The sequence below is a fragment of the Cebus imitator genome, unplaced genomic scaffold, assembly GCF_001604975.1.
Source record: "Cebus imitator isolate Cc_AM_T3 unplaced genomic scaffold, Cebus_imitator-1.0 Scaffold136, whole genome shotgun sequence".
Taxonomy (NCBI): Eukaryota; Metazoa; Chordata; class Mammalia; order Primates; family Cebidae; genus Cebus; species Cebus imitator.
In genome coordinates this window covers 2351543-2368397 of record NW_016107451.1, presented here as the reverse complement: position 1 = coordinate 2368397, position 16855 = coordinate 2351543, and the positions used below count along the sequence as shown (strand labels likewise).

Here is a 16855-nt window from a genome sequence, read left to right as displayed (position 1 = left end):
GATCTCGGCTCACCGCAACCTCCGCCTCCCGGGTTCAGGCAATTCTCCTGCCTCAGCCTCCTGAGTAGCTGGGATTACAGGCACGCACCACCATGCCCAGCTAATTTTTTATAGTTTTAGTAGAGACGGGGTTTCACCATGTTGACCAGGACGGTCTCGATCTCTTGACCTCGTGATCCACCCGCCTCGGCCTCCCAAAGTGCTGGGATTACAGGCTTGAGCCACCGCGCCCGGCCCTGCAAACATTCTTTGTACCTTCTGGAACTTAAGGTTTGGCCTGGAACCCTGAAAGGTCAGGGCCAATGTCTGATCCATCAGTCGGTAACCAGTGTCTACATACTATGGGTATCATTCACCGTTCATTGAACTGAACAACAGAAACTCTGGAAGGGGGAAAGTGGTGTGATAGAACCTGCAGGAAGAGCTCTGGAGAGAAAAAAGAGGCTTTTTGTTAGGGGGTAAACCAGGGGATGCTATCAGGATGGCGGAAGGAGAGTTAGCAAGATCCAGAAGACACATGAGAGGGACCAAGAGAGGAATGAGAAGCATATTATTCTATTGGTACTTTTTCTGGCAAGGATGAAGCCAGCTGCTTTCCATATGTTCAAATGTTTCCACCCTGTAAGGTAAGTACTATGATCACCTCTTAATAGATAAAAAACTGGAATCAGAGGTTGAAGGCTTTGCTCAAGGTCACAGACTGGGTAAGACGAAAGCAACACAAGCGTTTCAGGCTGAGGAAAAGGCATAGACAAAGGAATGGATGTAGAAAAGCAAATGACAGGTAGAGAACTGCAAGGGATTCTGTTTGGCTAAAGCAGTGGTCCCCAACATTTTTGGTATGAGGGACCAGTTTTGTTTTGTGGAGGACAATTTTTCCAAGGATGGGGGGTCGGGGGGTGGCATGAGAAGCAAGGGACAGGCGGATGGTTTCAGGAGGAAACCGTTGGTCCTCAGATCATCAGACATTCATTACATTCTCATAAGGAGTTCACAACCTAGATATCCTGCGTGCACAGTTCACAATAGGGTTCCTGCCCCATGAGAATCTAATGCTGCTGCTGAACTGACAGGAGGCAGAGCTCAGGCGGTAATGCTTGCTCACTTGCCCACCACGCACCTTCTGCTGTGCAGGCTGGTTCCTAACAGGCCACAGACCAGTACTGGTCCCATGGCCCAGGGGTTGGAGACCTTTGGGCTAAAGGATATGGCTAATGAAAGGCCTTCATATAATAGAAGGTTAATGAATAGGTTGGCCTCAGATCATCAAACGTTTTGAATTTTAAAAAATGAAGAATTTACTTTATATTGGGATGTCTCAGAAGATTTTAAGTGGCAGGCTGATATGATCCCCATTGTGCTTTAAAAAGACAAACTTAGGGCCGGGCGCAGTGGCTCACACCTGTAATCCCAGCACTTTGGGAGGCCAAGGAGGGGGGATCACTTGAGGTCAGGAGTTCGAGACCAGCCTGGACTAACATGGTGAAACCCCATCTCTATTAAAAATATAAAATTAGGCGGGCGTGGTGGCATGTGCCTGTAGTCCCAGCTACTTGGGAAGCTGAGGCAGGAGAATTGCTTGACCCCAGGAGGTGGAGGTTGCAGTGAGCCAAGATTGTACCACTGCACTCCAGCCTGGCCAACAGAGCAAGACTGTCGAAAGAAAGGAAGGAAAGAAAGAAAGCAAGAAAGCAAGCAAGAAAGCAAGAAAGCAAAGAAAGCAAAGAAAGCAAAGAAAGAAAGAAAGCAAAGAAAGAAAGCAAAGAAAGAAAGCAAAGAAAGAAAAGAAAGAAAGAAAAGAAAGAAAGAAAAGAAAGAAAAGAAGGAAAAGAAGGAAAGGAAGGAAAGGAAGGAAAGGAAAGGAAAGGAAAGGAAAGGAAAGGAAAGGAAGAAGAAAGAAAAGACAAACTTGGAAACAGTAAAGTATATTATCAAGAGGAGAGCAGAAGAAGGGAGGGATAACAGCTGGGAGCCAGCTCAGAGGTCTGGGTGTGACACAAAAAAGGCCTGACCTATAAGAATGGCAATGAAAAGGAAGAAAAGGGAATACAGCAGAAAGAGGACCCAGAACTGACAGCAGGTGTTCAGCTGGATAACTCAGGTAGAGCAGGATGGAGAAAATGAATGCAGTTTGGGACATCCTAAGTTTGAGGTGACATGGCCCATTCAACAAGCAATCTAAAACACAGTACTGTGCATTCAGAAGAAAGGACAGAGCTTGAGAAAAAAAAAAAAAAAAAAACAAAAAAACTAAGGATTCTCTATATTGAGGTGAAACCACACAAAGTGGACTGGAACATGGTAACTCTAGTTTTGGCTGTGTTCAGAAACTTTTCCGTCCCCTGCTTTCATTTCCTTTGGGGAATTCCCTACCCCATTGGCTCATTAATGCTGGTATTCTCCCCCACTTCCTCCCTGTCCAAACTCCTAATGGCACATAATCCAAGCAAAACCAGAGCTCTCCCATGAGATGAGCTCTAATAATGTAAAGTAGAGAAATGAAGAGACAGAGAGTCCAGACAACATTTGAGCCTCTGAGCCCACCTAGAGCCATCCACATAACCTAGATACAGTTGGTTTTCCTTTTTTTCGATTAAGCCAGTTTAATTGTAATGTCTTGCAGTCAAAACAGTCTAGTAGACCACCACATAAAAATGAGATTGCTCAGGAGAGAGCAGAAGAGAATAACAGTTACCACTTGAGTGTTGACTATTTGCCTAAAGGGCCTTTTTAAGAAGCTTGGACTTTATCTGGTAGAAAATTAAGAGCTACTTAAAGATTTAAATTTTTAACTTTTATGTATGTTTTGTTGAAGGTGCTCTTTGAAGTTGGTACTATAATCCTATTCTATAGAGGTGGAAACTGAGGTTCTTGAAAGTGAAGTAACTTTATACGGCCATACAATGGATAAGTGTCCAAAACAGGTTATGAACTTGAAAATAAATAAACTGCAATAGAACTATGGGTGCTAGAATGGAGTTGTGTACAGAGCACAGGAGGGGTACAGTTTAAGAATGGTCAAGTGTACAGAGACGAAGTAGTAAAGACTTTACAGGAGTAGGTGACATTTGAATTGGAAGGATGAATTGTTTATCAGGTGAATAAGGGGGCTGGAGCAGGAAAAAGAAAGGACATTCTGTGTAGGGCAGAGAGCCACGAAGGTGTGAGGCAACCTGGCCCCCAGCTACTTCCTATGCTACAGCTGAGAGCACTTATGGCAAAGTGGCAAGAATCACGGAGTATGCCATGACAAAACAAGGTCTGAAGGACTGGTGGTGAGTGTGATGGGAAGAGAGGCAAGCGTGGCACCAAAGAGCTCTGGTTTTGATACCCAGTGAATTAAACACAGCCACTCATAAGGAACTGAGCCCTGACCCAGCAACCACAGACAAGCGAGGCAAGAATTCATCACAACTGCACAGAGAAAGCGATGAGTGATGAAGGGTCCCCTTTAGGGACAGAATGTAGGAAGACTATGGAACTGAGTCTTTGGCTGGTTTAAACAAGGAAGAGATATAGTTTAGAAGGCATGAAAAAGAATATTTCAGGTGAGGGGGCTCGTCATTTGGCCTCAAGTCAAAAGCATATAATTTCTTAATGAAAGAATATAGGCAATAACTAGGTGGGAGAAATAAAATTCACAAAACTAGATTTGAAATTGACTTATCATGTCAGGTTATCCAATGTAAGAATGCTCAGTGCCTGCCTACTCTGCATGTTACCAGGGAGATACCATGGGGGATGAAATGTGCACAAAAAGTGTCTCCTGAGGCTAAGCTCCTAAGACATGAGCACAGGGGAGCTGCAAAGGGAAAGAGAGGTTATGACCTCTTAGAGGAATTGGTCAATCGTTTATTCAAGCAAAAATTACTGAGAGCAGGTTTCCAAATGTTACCCTATGGATACATAATATGCATTGAGCTTCACTATTGTCAGCATTATCGTAAGCACTATTTACATATATTAACCCATTTAAACCTCACAGCAACCCTATGAAATAGCCATTATTAACAACCCCAGGAATAAGGAAACAAAGGCATAGAGAAGTGAACTAACTTGCCCAAGGCCACATAGCTGGTACGTAGCACAGCTAGGATTTGAAATGGAGCAGTCAAGCACGAGAACCTGCTTTTTAAACCAAAATGTTATTTTATACTACCTCTCCAAAGACAAAGAAATCATAATAGTAATAATAATAGTGGCACCACCATTTATAGTGTTTATGACGGGCTAGATGCTGTAGTATGCCAAGGACACACATCATCGTGCCTAAGATCACTCAGCTCTCAGGTGGAAGAGCTGGGATTCAAAGTTCAGGATGCTTGAACCTGGGAGACAATAAAGTGCACCAGGAGCTAGAATAAATTTGTACAAGGTACAAATGTGGAACATAAGAGAGGTAATTGATCTTACCTGGTGGGAGGAATGTTGAGTTGTGGGAGTGGTGCTGAGTTGTGGGTTACTGAAAAACTTCACATAGGGATGACTTTTTTTTTTTTTTTGAGACAGGGTCTGGCTCTGTTGCCCAGGCTGGAGTGCAGTGGCACAATCCCTGCTTACTGCAGCCTCAACCTCCCAGGCCCAAGCAATCCTCTCATCTCAGCCTCCCAAGTGGCTGGGACCACAAGTGTGTGCCACCACACTTGGCTAATTTTTTTTAGTAGAGACAGGGTCTTCCTGTGCTGCCCAGGCTGGTCTCGAACTCCTGGGCTCACACAGTCCTCACACCTCAGCTTCCCAAAGTGCTGGGATGACAGGCGTGAGCCACTGCCCTGGCCAGAGCGGGGTGATTTGTGAGCTGAATTTTGAAAGATGATTGAGTATTCATCACACAGAATGACAGGGCAAAGTGTTCCATGCAGAGGGAACAGTGAGAATAAAGGAATGGAGGTTTGAAAGAGCTGTCACATTCACGAAACTGCAAGCAATGTGGATGGCTTGGGAATTAAGTGGGCGGCATGACAGTAAATCAGAAGATGGTGGCAGGGGGCTATATCACACAGAATCTTACTTGCATTTCCAGAAAATTTGAGCTATTTTTTTAAACTTTTCCAATGAAGTAAATGTAATAGCCAAAAAGAGTAAATAAATATCCCTAGGGAATCTGGTAGCTTAGTCTGAAGCCATTCAGACTAGTAGGAATTCTTTGAAGTCCATTTTCTCTTAATAATGCATGCATGCTGATGGGGCATGGTGGCTCATGGCTATAATCCCAGTACTTTGGGACGCTGAGGCACGAAGATCACTTGAGTTCAGGAATTTGAGAGCAGCCTGGGCAATGTGGCGAAACCCCGTCTCTACCAAAGATACAAAAATTAGCTGGGTATGGTGGCATGCACCTGTAGTCCCAGCTACTTGGGAGGCTGAGGTGGGAGGATCACTTGAGCCTAGGAGGTGGAAGTTGCAGTTAGCCAAGATTGTACCACTGCACTCTAACCTGGGTGACACAGTAAGACAGTACCTTGAAATAATAGAATAATAATAATAAATGCATGCTAAATGTGTATTCTCTGTTTTAAATTACCCTTAAGTAAAATGAATGTTCCAGGAGGATTTTATCTTGTGATTTTCAGTATGCCTGGCACACCCACCCCTACCAACCCACCCACCAAGTATGTAGTCCATATACCCATCTCTATTTTAAATACAAAAATCAGTCAGGTATGGTGGCAAGTGCCTGGAGTCCTAGCTACTTGGGAGGCTGAGGTGGGTGGATCACTTGAGCCTGGGAGGTGGAGGTTGCAATGAGCCAAGATTGCACCACTGCACTCTAGCCTGGTTGACACAGTGGGAATAATAAAATAATAACAATGCATGCCGAATGTATATTTTCTGTTTTAAATTACCCTTAAGTAAAATGAACATTCCAGGATGATTTTATCTTGTGATATTCAGTATGCCTGGCACACCCACCCCTACATGGAGAGTAAACTATCAAAAGGATTTTAATCAAAGGAATAATGTGATCAGATCTGCAGCTCAGAGACCTAACTGGCAGCCTTTTGGAAGACAAGTTAAAGTGGGCAGGACTGGAGATAAAGGATTTTAATCAGGGAGTTATGTGATCAGATCTGCAGTTTAGAAATACCTATCTACAGCCTTTTGGAAGATGCGTTAGCGTAGACAAGACTGGAGATACGGAGTCTGAACAATATTTTCAGTGAGAGAGGCCCAGAGCCTAAACTGTAGGAAAGGGTGGATGGACACTGGGAAGACAGAATTGGTAGGATTTAGTATCTGATTAGGTATGAGGGGGCTGGGGACTTAGAGGGAGAATAGTTTCGAATGGTTCCTATATTCCTGGCTTAGAAGAGAAACAGGTGTGTAGGCTAGAATGACTGGATTTAGACATTCAAGCAGCTATGGATCATATAGGTAGAGATATCCACCAGGAATCTGCAGCAAAGCAAAGAGGTCTGAGCTGAAAATAAAACTTGCCTATGTTATGTACATAAAAGTGGTGGTCACAGAGAAAGCAGGTAGAATAAAAAGAAAAGATGGTTAAGGGCAAGTCCTAGAGAATAACATTTAAGAAGCAGACAGAAGTATAAAAGTCCAAAAGCTGCCGAGAAGGAATGGCTAGAGAGCGGAATGAACAAGGAGAGCATGTGCCATAGAAACCATGGGGGAGAAAGAGACTAAGGGAAATGATCAGCATTGTTAAATGCTGCAGATACATTAATATACTGAGGATTGAAAAAACTCTGAATGTAGCCATTAGGTCAGCAGTGATCTCTGAGTTTCTGAGGAATGGTGGAAGTAGAAGCCCAAACACAGGGGCTGAAAAGTGAATGGGAAGTAAAAGAAAAAACTGACTCTAAGCACTTTATTTAAAGAGCATGGCTGTGAATGAGTCAGTGCGAGGGGATGTAGGGTCAAGAAGGATCTTTTAACATGGAAGAGACACTAAAATGGCACTATCTAGGGCCATGAAATGTAGGCCAGAGAAAATGGGCTACAAAGGATAAGGTTGGGTGTGGTGGGTCACACCCAGACTTTGGGAGGTGGAGGTGGGAGGATTGAGACCAGCCTGGGCAACATGGAGACCCCATCTCTATTAAAAACAGTAATAATTTGATGGCTGCATAGTATTTCATGATGTATATGTGCCACATTTTCCCTGTCCAGTCTATCATCGATGGGCATTTGGGTCGGTTCCAGGTCTTTGCTATTGTAAACAGTGCTGCAATGAACATTCGTGTGCATGTGTCCTTATGGTAGAACGATTTATAATCCTTTGGGTATATACCCAGTAATAGGATTGATGGGTCAAATGGAATTTCTATTTCTAGGTCCTTATGGAATTGCCACACTGTCATCCACAATGGTTGAACTAATTTACACTCCCGCAGCCATCAAAAACGATGAGTTCATGTCCTTTGTAGGGACATGGATAAACTGGAAACCATCATTCTCAGCAAACTGACACAAGAACAGAAAATCAAACACTGCATGTTCTCCCTCATAGGTGGGCGTTGAACAATGAGAAAACATGGACACAGGGAGGGGAGCATCACACACTAGGGTCTCTTGGGGGGAAATAGGAGAGGGACAGCGGGGGGTGGGGAGTTGGGGAGAGATAGCATGGGGAGAAATGCCAGATATAGGTGAAGGGGAGGAAGGCAGCAAATCACGCTGCCATGTGTGTACCTATGCAACAATCTTGCATGTTCTTCACATGTACCCCAAAACCTAAAATGCAATAAAAAAAAAACCCTACAGCTAACATCATACTTAATGGGGAGAAACTAGAAGCTTTCCCACTAAGATTTAAAAAGAAGCAAGGGTATCCCCAATCATTCCTGCTTTCCAACATTGCACTGGAAGTCCTAGCTAGTGCAATAAAACAAGAGAAGAAAATTAAACATATACAGATTGAGAAGGAAGGAATAAAACTACCTTTGCCTGCAAAATAATAATAATAATAATGATAATTTAAAAATTAGCTGGGCATGGTGGCACATGCCTGTGGTCCCAGCTACCCAGGAGGCTGAGAGGTGGGAGGATCACTTGAGTGGCAGGATCACAGTGAGCTGTGATTGTGCCACTGCACCCAAGCCTGGGTGACAGAGTGAGACTCTGTCTCAAAAAAAAAAGAAAAGAAAAAGAACAAAGGATGTCTACATGGGGAATGTGGGCAAGAAAAGATAAAGAATCAAAATGACCACAAACTAGGGAAATTAGGGTGATAATTAGGGAAGGCAGTAGAATGGCAGAGAAAACACAGGAAAGCGAGCATCCCATGGCACTTTATATTTCATTCAGTAGGAAAGGAAAAGCATAATTTGTCACCTATGCTGGAGAAGTCTTTGGTACATATATCTTGCCCAAGGAGAGAGATGTCTGAGAGAGGGAAGGTGACTTCTAACACACAACATATGTCAGAATTGTAACTTCTGATAACTGTGGTAACTTACCATCTCTTTGATGAATCTTAAAGAAAGATGTTTCAGAAAACAGTTTCAAGGTTGTTGTCTAGAAGGATGTTGGTATGTTAAGTTTTAGGTGACAGAGAGGGAATCTGAGGAATAGTTTATAGGAATTTGAGGGACTTGGGGGCTGACCTAGGAAAAATTTGGCCTATTTGTGTAGCAGTCATGCACCAAGGAAAACAAAACAAAACAAAATGCCTGGGGATAAATGGGTTTGAAAATCACTGCCACAGACTTTAGACCTAAAATCACTGGGATCACCAAGTGAGAAAACTGAGGCTCAGGGAAGTGAGATGCCTTGTCCATGATGTACTTAGGGAAGCTGCCATGCCCAAATGGCATGTGACTCATTGAGAGACTGCAACAGGAACCCAAGAGCTGCCTCAGTGACACATGGGAGCTCAAAAACAAGAGAGAGAAGTTAAAAGGAAGAAGAAAGGAACTTTGCCCTGTGGGACAAAACACAGCTGAAGTGATGGGGCCCCATGGTCCCCTAAGATAGGTTGGAGTTTGCCTTCTGTTCCGGTTAGAAAGCCCCATCTGCACAGTGGCAAGGCCTTTCCAAGGGTTAATCTTCATGTGTGTGTTTCCAGGCAAGGGCCATATCGAGCCTCCATAGGTAGGCACTGTGAAACCTCAAGACTGAACAGAAAAGGACCATAGCCCCTGTTCCTACTCCTGGCCCAATGATAAACTTCAGTAGGCCATTCTCCCAATTCTGGAGCAGATAGGAAAGGCAGATGGAAGAGAATGTACACCCCTGCATAGTTCATCTGGACAGTAACCAGGAGCTGACCCAGGGTGGGCGTTTGGACGGACTCAGCCTCCGTCCTGCCTGGTGCTGGGATCAGCTTACACAGCTCCTGTGTCCACAGGGCACAGAGAATACATTGTCCATAAGGAGGATTATTCTGTACAAGAAGCTCAGACAAAGGGAGAGGTTGTTTCCAGCTGCTTGGGGGAGGTGTGAAGGGGGTGGGAAAAGGGACCAGCCTTGCACTGGGGCATTCCTGCAGAGTTCAGCTTCTTCTCTGTGGCAGCACGACAGGAGGTAGGCAATTATACTCCCTCCAGCTCAATCTTAATGCTGGGACCCATTATGGAGTTGTAAGGAGCACTTGGCTATAACCTATCTATCTTGGCTGTTTCCCAAAAAAACAACAGGGTTGAGTGAAGTGCACCAGCTAAGTAGGGCAGCAATAGACACCAGAAGGGGAACAGAATGGGGTGATTAGCACAATAAGCAAAAGAGAGATTCAGCAATGACTGAATCCCAGGCTCAGGGCAGAGCTGGAGAGGGAGAGGTCCTAGGCAATGGGCCTTATGCTGACATTGATTGGATAAGCTTCCACCCTCAGCAGGATGAACTCTGTGCTGTTGTAAGTTCTTGAGGTTTCACAGCTGCTGCTTCTTTCTCCATCCTAGACACAAACCTAGGAGACAACGGCCTAATCTCTTTCTCCAGGGGACCCAAGAGTAGGAGAAAGCACGATCTCCAAGCAAAACAGAGCAGTCAAAAACAGGAATGTTACCACAGTAGGCCAACAGTCACATTTTGTAAATCCTAAATCCAGTAAGTAGGTCATGCCCCTTTCCTCAAAGGAAATTCTGTATGTATTCCCTCCTGAGGGAATGAGTGTGTTAGGGGTGGGAGATACATACATACTCTATTGAGGCATTTACTAGGCTGTATAGACCCCAAAGCAGGAGACACTACTGAGGTGTACTCCAGATAATTTTTTTGAGGATTGGGGGATAAAAATGAGAGCACGTGCTCCTGCAGCGATGAATGTAGAGGAGTCCCTGTAGAGGAAGGAGTGTTTGCTTAGGGTCACAAGATGTAGGTGATATCCTGCATATCCTCGGACTGTTGGGGCAAGAGGACATTTCCATTCTTGGATAACAAGGAATCCATTCTAATAGTATGGTGGAAATAAAGTCAGTATTAGCCTGGGACACAGAAAAACTTGGGGTTGGTGCCATTCAATAGGAGGGAATCTTTTGGTGGAGTAAAAGACAATGGTCACCAAAAGATGCTCCAGGGGTTTCAGAGAAGCACAGCTTAAACTCTACCCAATATGCCAGTTAGCTCTGACATTTCCAGTGGGAAGGGAAGAGGTGAGAAGATAAAGAACACCTCAGAGGGCTGATGAGGCGGAACAGTTTAAGTGAGGGAAAGGTCTGGCATTGCCTCAGAGCTGATGACCGGACTCCCCTGCTGCTATGTATTGTGGTCAGTGAGCTATGTGGATACCGTTTCTTGTCTTGATGGAATGGTAACAGATGTTGACATCTGGGACCACTTTTCTAGTCCTTTGCTGCCACAGCCTGGCAGAACTTCATTTGGCACTGAACAAATGCCAAAGTACCAGTGTGTCACAGAAGAGAACAGAAAAAAGGCAGCTGGAAGGTATGAGCAGGAGGGAAGTCGCAGGATTTTTGGATCAAAGCTAATTAAAGATACAGAAACTTTTTTATGGAGAACAAATTAGAACTGCCTTGCAGCACTCTTGAAATTGCCTCTGATCCCTATGTAATGCTCTCATAAATTACTGTCAGACAACCCTGAGCCAGTGAACATCAATTTAAATAACTTTATTCAGAGGAAACCTTTGGTCCACTTTTGCTGACTCAGCCCCTGCCCATGCTGACAAAGGAGTACTAAGAAAGGCAGGTTAGCCTAAATGTCTAAATTCACTTTGTTCAACTATCTAAAAGCAGGCAAAGTTACTGGGGGTTGCCCCACTTCCCACCATCAATCTGGTCCACCATTTGGGCCACAGGCTTAGGAAAATGAAGGAAAGCCATCCTGGCCAGAGTCAAGGAACTGCGCACTATTTTGAGGTCAGCTAAACCCTGATGGCAGTGTGAAGTGCAATTCTCTTCTCCCTCCGAAATAAGAACCATGAGTCTAGGGGAAGGGGCTTTTCATGTGCTAAGGAAAAATGCTTTCCCACATAGTCCTGCCTGGCAGAGCCACTTCCTGAGAAGGCCTCGTGTGTACAGGGTAGGGTAAAGGATAGAGGACTTTGTGACTATTTGCCAGGTAAGAGCTGTGTTTGTTGGCTTCTCAGAGGATAGAAAGAAGAGGAGGCCCAAGCTTCACCAGAGCTGTAGATGGGCACTTTTTTTCCCCCTGGCCCAGAAGCTTCTTCACCTGCACCTTAGAGGGATAGCCAGGATGAAACCCGGGCAGGAGGGCCTGCAAAGACAGTGTGCCTCTAAGAACACAGAGGTTGCTACAGTTTCTGGAAGCACAAAATAAGCATAGCCTTATTTGATCTTGTGTCCATCAGTTCACCATCGACATTAGGCAGTATCAGATCAGGGTAAGTTCTGGATCAAGGACTATGGAGGGTGGTGGGGAGAAGTAGCTACAGAAACTATCATTTATTGAATACCCATTATTTCATATACTATGCTAAGCACTTCACATTCATTTCCTCATTTTAATCCTCACAACAACCCTATGAGGTAGGTATTATCACCATTTACAAATGAGAAAACAAGCTCAGAAAAATTAGGTCACTGTCCAAGGTCACACAGCTAGTCAGTGGTGGAGGTGGGATTTGTCTGTTGCTGAAAGCTCATGTTCTTTTTATTGTACCCATCTAGGTGGGCCTTGAGCAAAAGGTAATTTCACTGCCCAGCTCTGCAAAGAGCACCAGGGAGTCGAGGTTGCCAGCCACACTCACCGCTGGTAGGGATGCATTGAAGCCGACTTGATGTTGGTTTTTATTCCACTTGGCATTTTCCCTGAAAGGAACATGAAAAAAGACATCTCAAGCAAGGTAAGACTTTCACGACAAATCAGAAATGTGGTAATCTCAGGCTCCTTCTGTCACCTCCTCTATCATCTCAGAACCTCTGTGACATCTGACCCTGTCTGGCAGAGTTCAGAGGTACAGTTCTTCACCCAGCTCTCTCCCTGAAGGTGTCCAGGAGGAAAGAAGTGATATGGAAGAACAGTCTGCTCATCCACTCCTAGAAGAGATAGCTAAACCTGTGTGACCCCCATTTAATGTCACAGGTAAAAGAGTACCATGTTCTCTCATTGTTTTTTTTTTATATTGTAAGAACTGCAGAATCTCTCTTTGTTTTAATTGTCCCTTTTCCTAGACAGCCTGAGGAAATAACTCTTCTAGCTGCCTGCATCTAGATTGTTCTAAAAATGAGTAGGAGAGAAGGCAGGAAGCCAAGAGCAAGAAAGGCAGGATACAGAGAAAAGAATACATGTAGGACTGGGAAGCTGGCCTGCTTGTCAATTCCTGAGGCACCTACCAATGGTCTCTATTAAGATCTGACCACTGATTTCTCTACCTAAGAAAAGACACTGACAACACATCTAATATCAGAATAAATGGGACAGAAGGATAGCTGACACAGAGATGTGAGATGGGGATGAGAAATGAAAGCAGTTTCTGTTACTCAAAGTTCTTCCTCACTCTCTGGTGCCCATTGCAGTCTTAGACGAGATTTTTACTTCTGAAAATTATATCCTGGGTCACAGTGCAAAGGAGAAATGGAGAAAACTTCTAGGTCTAGAGATGCTGGAGGCCCAGGTAATCTAGCTTATTCCCACTCCCCTGCTCAAAGTCAGCCTCATTTCAACGCCTGCCACCTTACCTGGTTGACCTGCTGGAGCCATTTGTACCCCACTGAGCATTGGCTGCTGCTGGCTTGGAGCTCCTGCCATCTGCACCTGCTGTAATCCTGAGGTTCCTGCAAGGATTGTCCCAGCTCCTGGCTGGCCTGGCTGGCCAGGACCGCTGCTGCCTGAAGGTCTCCAATTAGACAGTCCTTTCCCAAAGGCAACAGCTGCCACCAAGGCATTAGTGTCTGTAGGGTTAAAGGTCTGCTTGTTCGGACGGAGACCTAAAGAAAAAGTAAGTGAGGATCCTGAAGTATGCCTCTGATGCAGGACTGAACTGGCAGCTGGAAGACCAGTATGAGTGCCAGGGTTTGGAGTTCTGAATTCAGCAGCATCTAGACTCCCTCACAGCCCAGAAAAAGAGGCAGAGGACTCCCAAGCCTATCTCAGAATTCTCTCTTCTTATTTTGCCCATTTCCTCCACCTGCTTCAGGGCTGGCTTTAAATACAAAAGGCTAACAGAATGGATGCAAATCCCTTCCTAAGCAGTTCACTCTTGAGTCCTAATTTCACTACTCCCCAAATCACCATTCCTATTCCAGTGATCTTATACACCTCTCCTTCTCTGTTTTGCCACCAGTCCCACCATACCTCCACTCTCTGATTCTCGCTCCTCTTTGCTGATTTTCTCCAGAAGGTTTGAACACATTTTATTCAAGCTCTGGATCTGCTTCTGTAACACACAATTTTGTGCAGAGATTAGGGTAAGTAGGAAAAGATATGGAGAAATTTATTCCTTGTGCTCTGCCAGAAGCAACTTAGGTGCAGCCAACTATGCATCCCTACTAGACAGGAATGGTAATGCCTAGCTTCTCATGATGGAATGGGGATGGGGCAGCAAGGCAGTGACTCAGTCCAACCTGGGCTGCATCTGTACCAATGCGGGCAGCATCTGTCGTCAGTTGCTTCTCCTGCTCTTCCACCTCAGGGTCAGGCTTGGTTCTCAGATGGTCCGGGACTACCTCATGGCTGAAAACGGGCACCCGTCCTTCAGTCTGCCGCTGTAACACACAGATTTTATTGATCCTACTATGCGCTCCAAGAAGATTCTATCTGGCCTGATATACAGTCCTATCCACAGGCAAACAGTGCATTTTCAAGGAAAATACAACCTGAGACATAATATCTAGCTTCTAGAACACACTCTCCTTTATTCTATCCTTCATTTTTTGTCTTCTCACATCCCTATCTCTACCAGACCTAGGGACGAATTAAACTATTGCTGTCTGCCACGTTTCAAAGACTGGAATAGACAAAGTCACAAAAGGACAGACTTTGTGGCTTGAGATAGATGTTGGAGAAGAAAGGTATCAGCCTTGGTGACATACCCTTCAGGTTATGACTATTTGGGAGTGGCTCTCCCACCTTCAGCAGAGCAAAAAGCAAGGCCTCCAAAATTTCTAGGCTCCCAACAAGTAATTTCCCTAAATACTAAAGAAGCCTAAAAAACCCCTTAATTTCCCAAGTTGTATTCTTTTTCTCCACTTACCATGAGATCTTCATCTCGGTCTGGAGACAACACCAGAGGGATGATGACCTGGTTACGGAACAGCGGTGTTTTTTCATGCTTCAAGACCTTGTTCAGAGTGTTTAACTGTCCAGAAAGCAAGGCAAAGCTGTCCAGGACAGAGGGCCTGGTGGTGGTAAGAAGGTGTCAGAATTTTCCACCCCTTCCCTGGATGGTTCTTAGTAAAATTGTCCTAGTTCCTTCAGGCCAGGAACACTCAGATTCATCCCCAAAAGTCTCATAGCCCTATGACTAGCCTAAGTGGAAACAGACTAACAGGTATGATAGGGCTATGAAGGAGGGATACACTTTCAGGTTATGACACAGATGCAGAAAAAAAGGCAGTTCATTGTTTGAATGGGGTGAGGAACAGTGGCAAAAAGTCTCCTTTCTAGCCTGGAAATAGGATCCACACTTCGGAGTAGGTTGGATCTAAAGGACTCAGCCACATCTGTGGCAAGAGATCCAGCATGAATAGGGCTATAGTGGGAGGACTTCTTCACCAGAAAAGTCAAAGGGTAAGAATTGAAAGCTAGAAAGAGCTTGGGTTAAGAAACTGAGCATTTGTCTACTTCCTTGCCATGGAAGCCACTTGCTAAACGTTAGGAAACCCAGCTCTTTCCAAATCAAAAGATGTTTGCAAACTGATAAATGGTTACATCATTAGAAACGTCCTATTCATTGGGAGGCTAGGCCCCCCACCCATAAGCCCTCCCTAGCTTGCCCTGGCAATTCTTACCAGGTCAGCCGGTCATACTCGTTCTCCAACTTGTAAATGAAACTCCCCAATGAGTTCTTCAGATCAGCCACTTGACTCAGCAGTGCATCTAATGATGCCTCAAGCTGCTTCTCCTCCCTCTGCACCAATAGGAACAGGTTGGTTACACAGATAAATGAGTATGACACATAGAAAGAGGGGCTGAAAAGCCAAGGAGATGGTGTGCAACACAGGAGCTCACTGGCATAGGATAGCCAGGTTGTTTACTATCTTTGGTATTTGGGTTACAGACAGCATCAGCCCTGAGACCTTTCAACCTGTTTGCCTGACCCCAAGTCCTCCCACCAACTGATTCCTTCTTCCCATCTCCTCCTAATCTATGCTTAGTTTTTCTCTGTATTAGGTACACCCTCCTCTCCCTCACTGAGACATTTTTGAGAGACCCTAATGCCAGATCATTGTCTCATGTGCACCTTTGTAGCACATGTACTCCAGTTTCCTCCGTCCTAGCATCTGTGAGCCTGGCTGTCTTGTCAGTTTCTGCAAAATCGGCCTACTCATGAAGACTTCTCTGAATACCAGCCCTGCTCTCCCCTTTTCCTCCCCCCACCAACCACTCCACCTTTCCATCTGCTCTCAGCATTTTACATTTCAACCTTCTCCTTGCTGAATTAATGTGCACTCATCTATCTCTGTGTCAATATTCCCGTGCCTCTTTCACAAGCTCGGTCAACCCATTAACATTTATTGAGACAACCGGCTGCAAGAAACTGACAAATGAAAAACAAAAACCACACATGCTCCTAAGCACTGGACAAACAAAATACTGGGGGTCTGTAAAGCATTTCCTTCCCATCGGTGGTCTCCTGTTTTACTCCATTTCTTCACCCTTAACAACTGCAGGGCACAGGCTGGGAAGAGTGATGCAAAACTGTCTTGCAAACCTGCTAAAGTACCTGACAGGAACTTGATCCTGGGTTCCACCGTGGCCTCGGATTATAAGCTGCTTAGCTTTCGGCCACCGCAGCCCACAATTCCCTCACTGCTTGGGCTTGTCTCCAGTTAGATCCCCTGCTATATCAGCATCCAACCGCCTCCATCCAGCAGCCTAGGACAGGGCCTGAGCCAGCCCACCACCTTCTTGAGCCGTCTCCCTTGGACTGCATCTCAGCCTCCCCGTAATACAACCTAATCCTTTCCCACGCCAAGCAAATAGGTGCTGCCTCCTTCCTCCAGATTTAGCCAGACCATCTTCTGTCAGGCGAGCTCCACCCCCACCTCTCAACTGCGCCGCTCCCTCTCCAATTAGCCTCGCCCCCTAACCCACATTTCCTTATCAGCCGCAGGTGCTGCCCTCTCTTCTCAGTCCCAACTCTTCATTCTCCTTAGCCAGCCCACTCTCGGTCCTTGTACCCGAAGCTGGCCAGCCGCTAATAGGCCCAACCTGGCTCTCACCTGCATTGCGGCGGCCGAGGCGGCGGCTACGATTTCCACTTCCGGTTTTCCCTTCGATGAGACGCCTCTGAGAAGGCTTCTCCACCAATCAG

General features: G+C 45.3%; 1 protein-coding gene across 4 annotated transcripts in view; it reads right to left on the bottom strand.

The window, feature by feature from the left end:
- Positions 1-16840, bottom strand: part of MED8 (mediator complex subunit 8) — a 22249-nt gene extending 5409 nt beyond the window's left edge. For 2 of the 4 annotated variants that reach the window (XM_037743165.1, XM_037743164.1), the window contains exons 1-7: positions 16764-16840; positions 15330-15448; positions 14573-14717; positions 13944-14084; positions 13675-13756; positions 13059-13307; positions 12128-12188 (exon numbers count right to left, since the gene is read on the bottom strand). In XM_037743165.1, coding sequence (XP_037599093.1) covers positions 12128-12188; positions 13059-13307; positions 13675-13756; positions 13944-14084; positions 14573-14717; positions 15330-15448; positions 16764-16769 — 803 coding nt within the window. In that variant the 5' untranslated portion in view covers positions 16770-16840. Of the gene's footprint in view, positions 1-11006; positions 12189-13058; positions 13308-13674; positions 13757-13943; positions 14085-14572; positions 14718-15329; positions 15449-16763 lie in introns of those variants that run through there. The other 2 variants (XM_017541726.2, XM_017541727.2) reach the window with 2 other exon arrangements.
- Between the last annotated feature and the right edge of the window lie 15 nt (positions 16841-16855).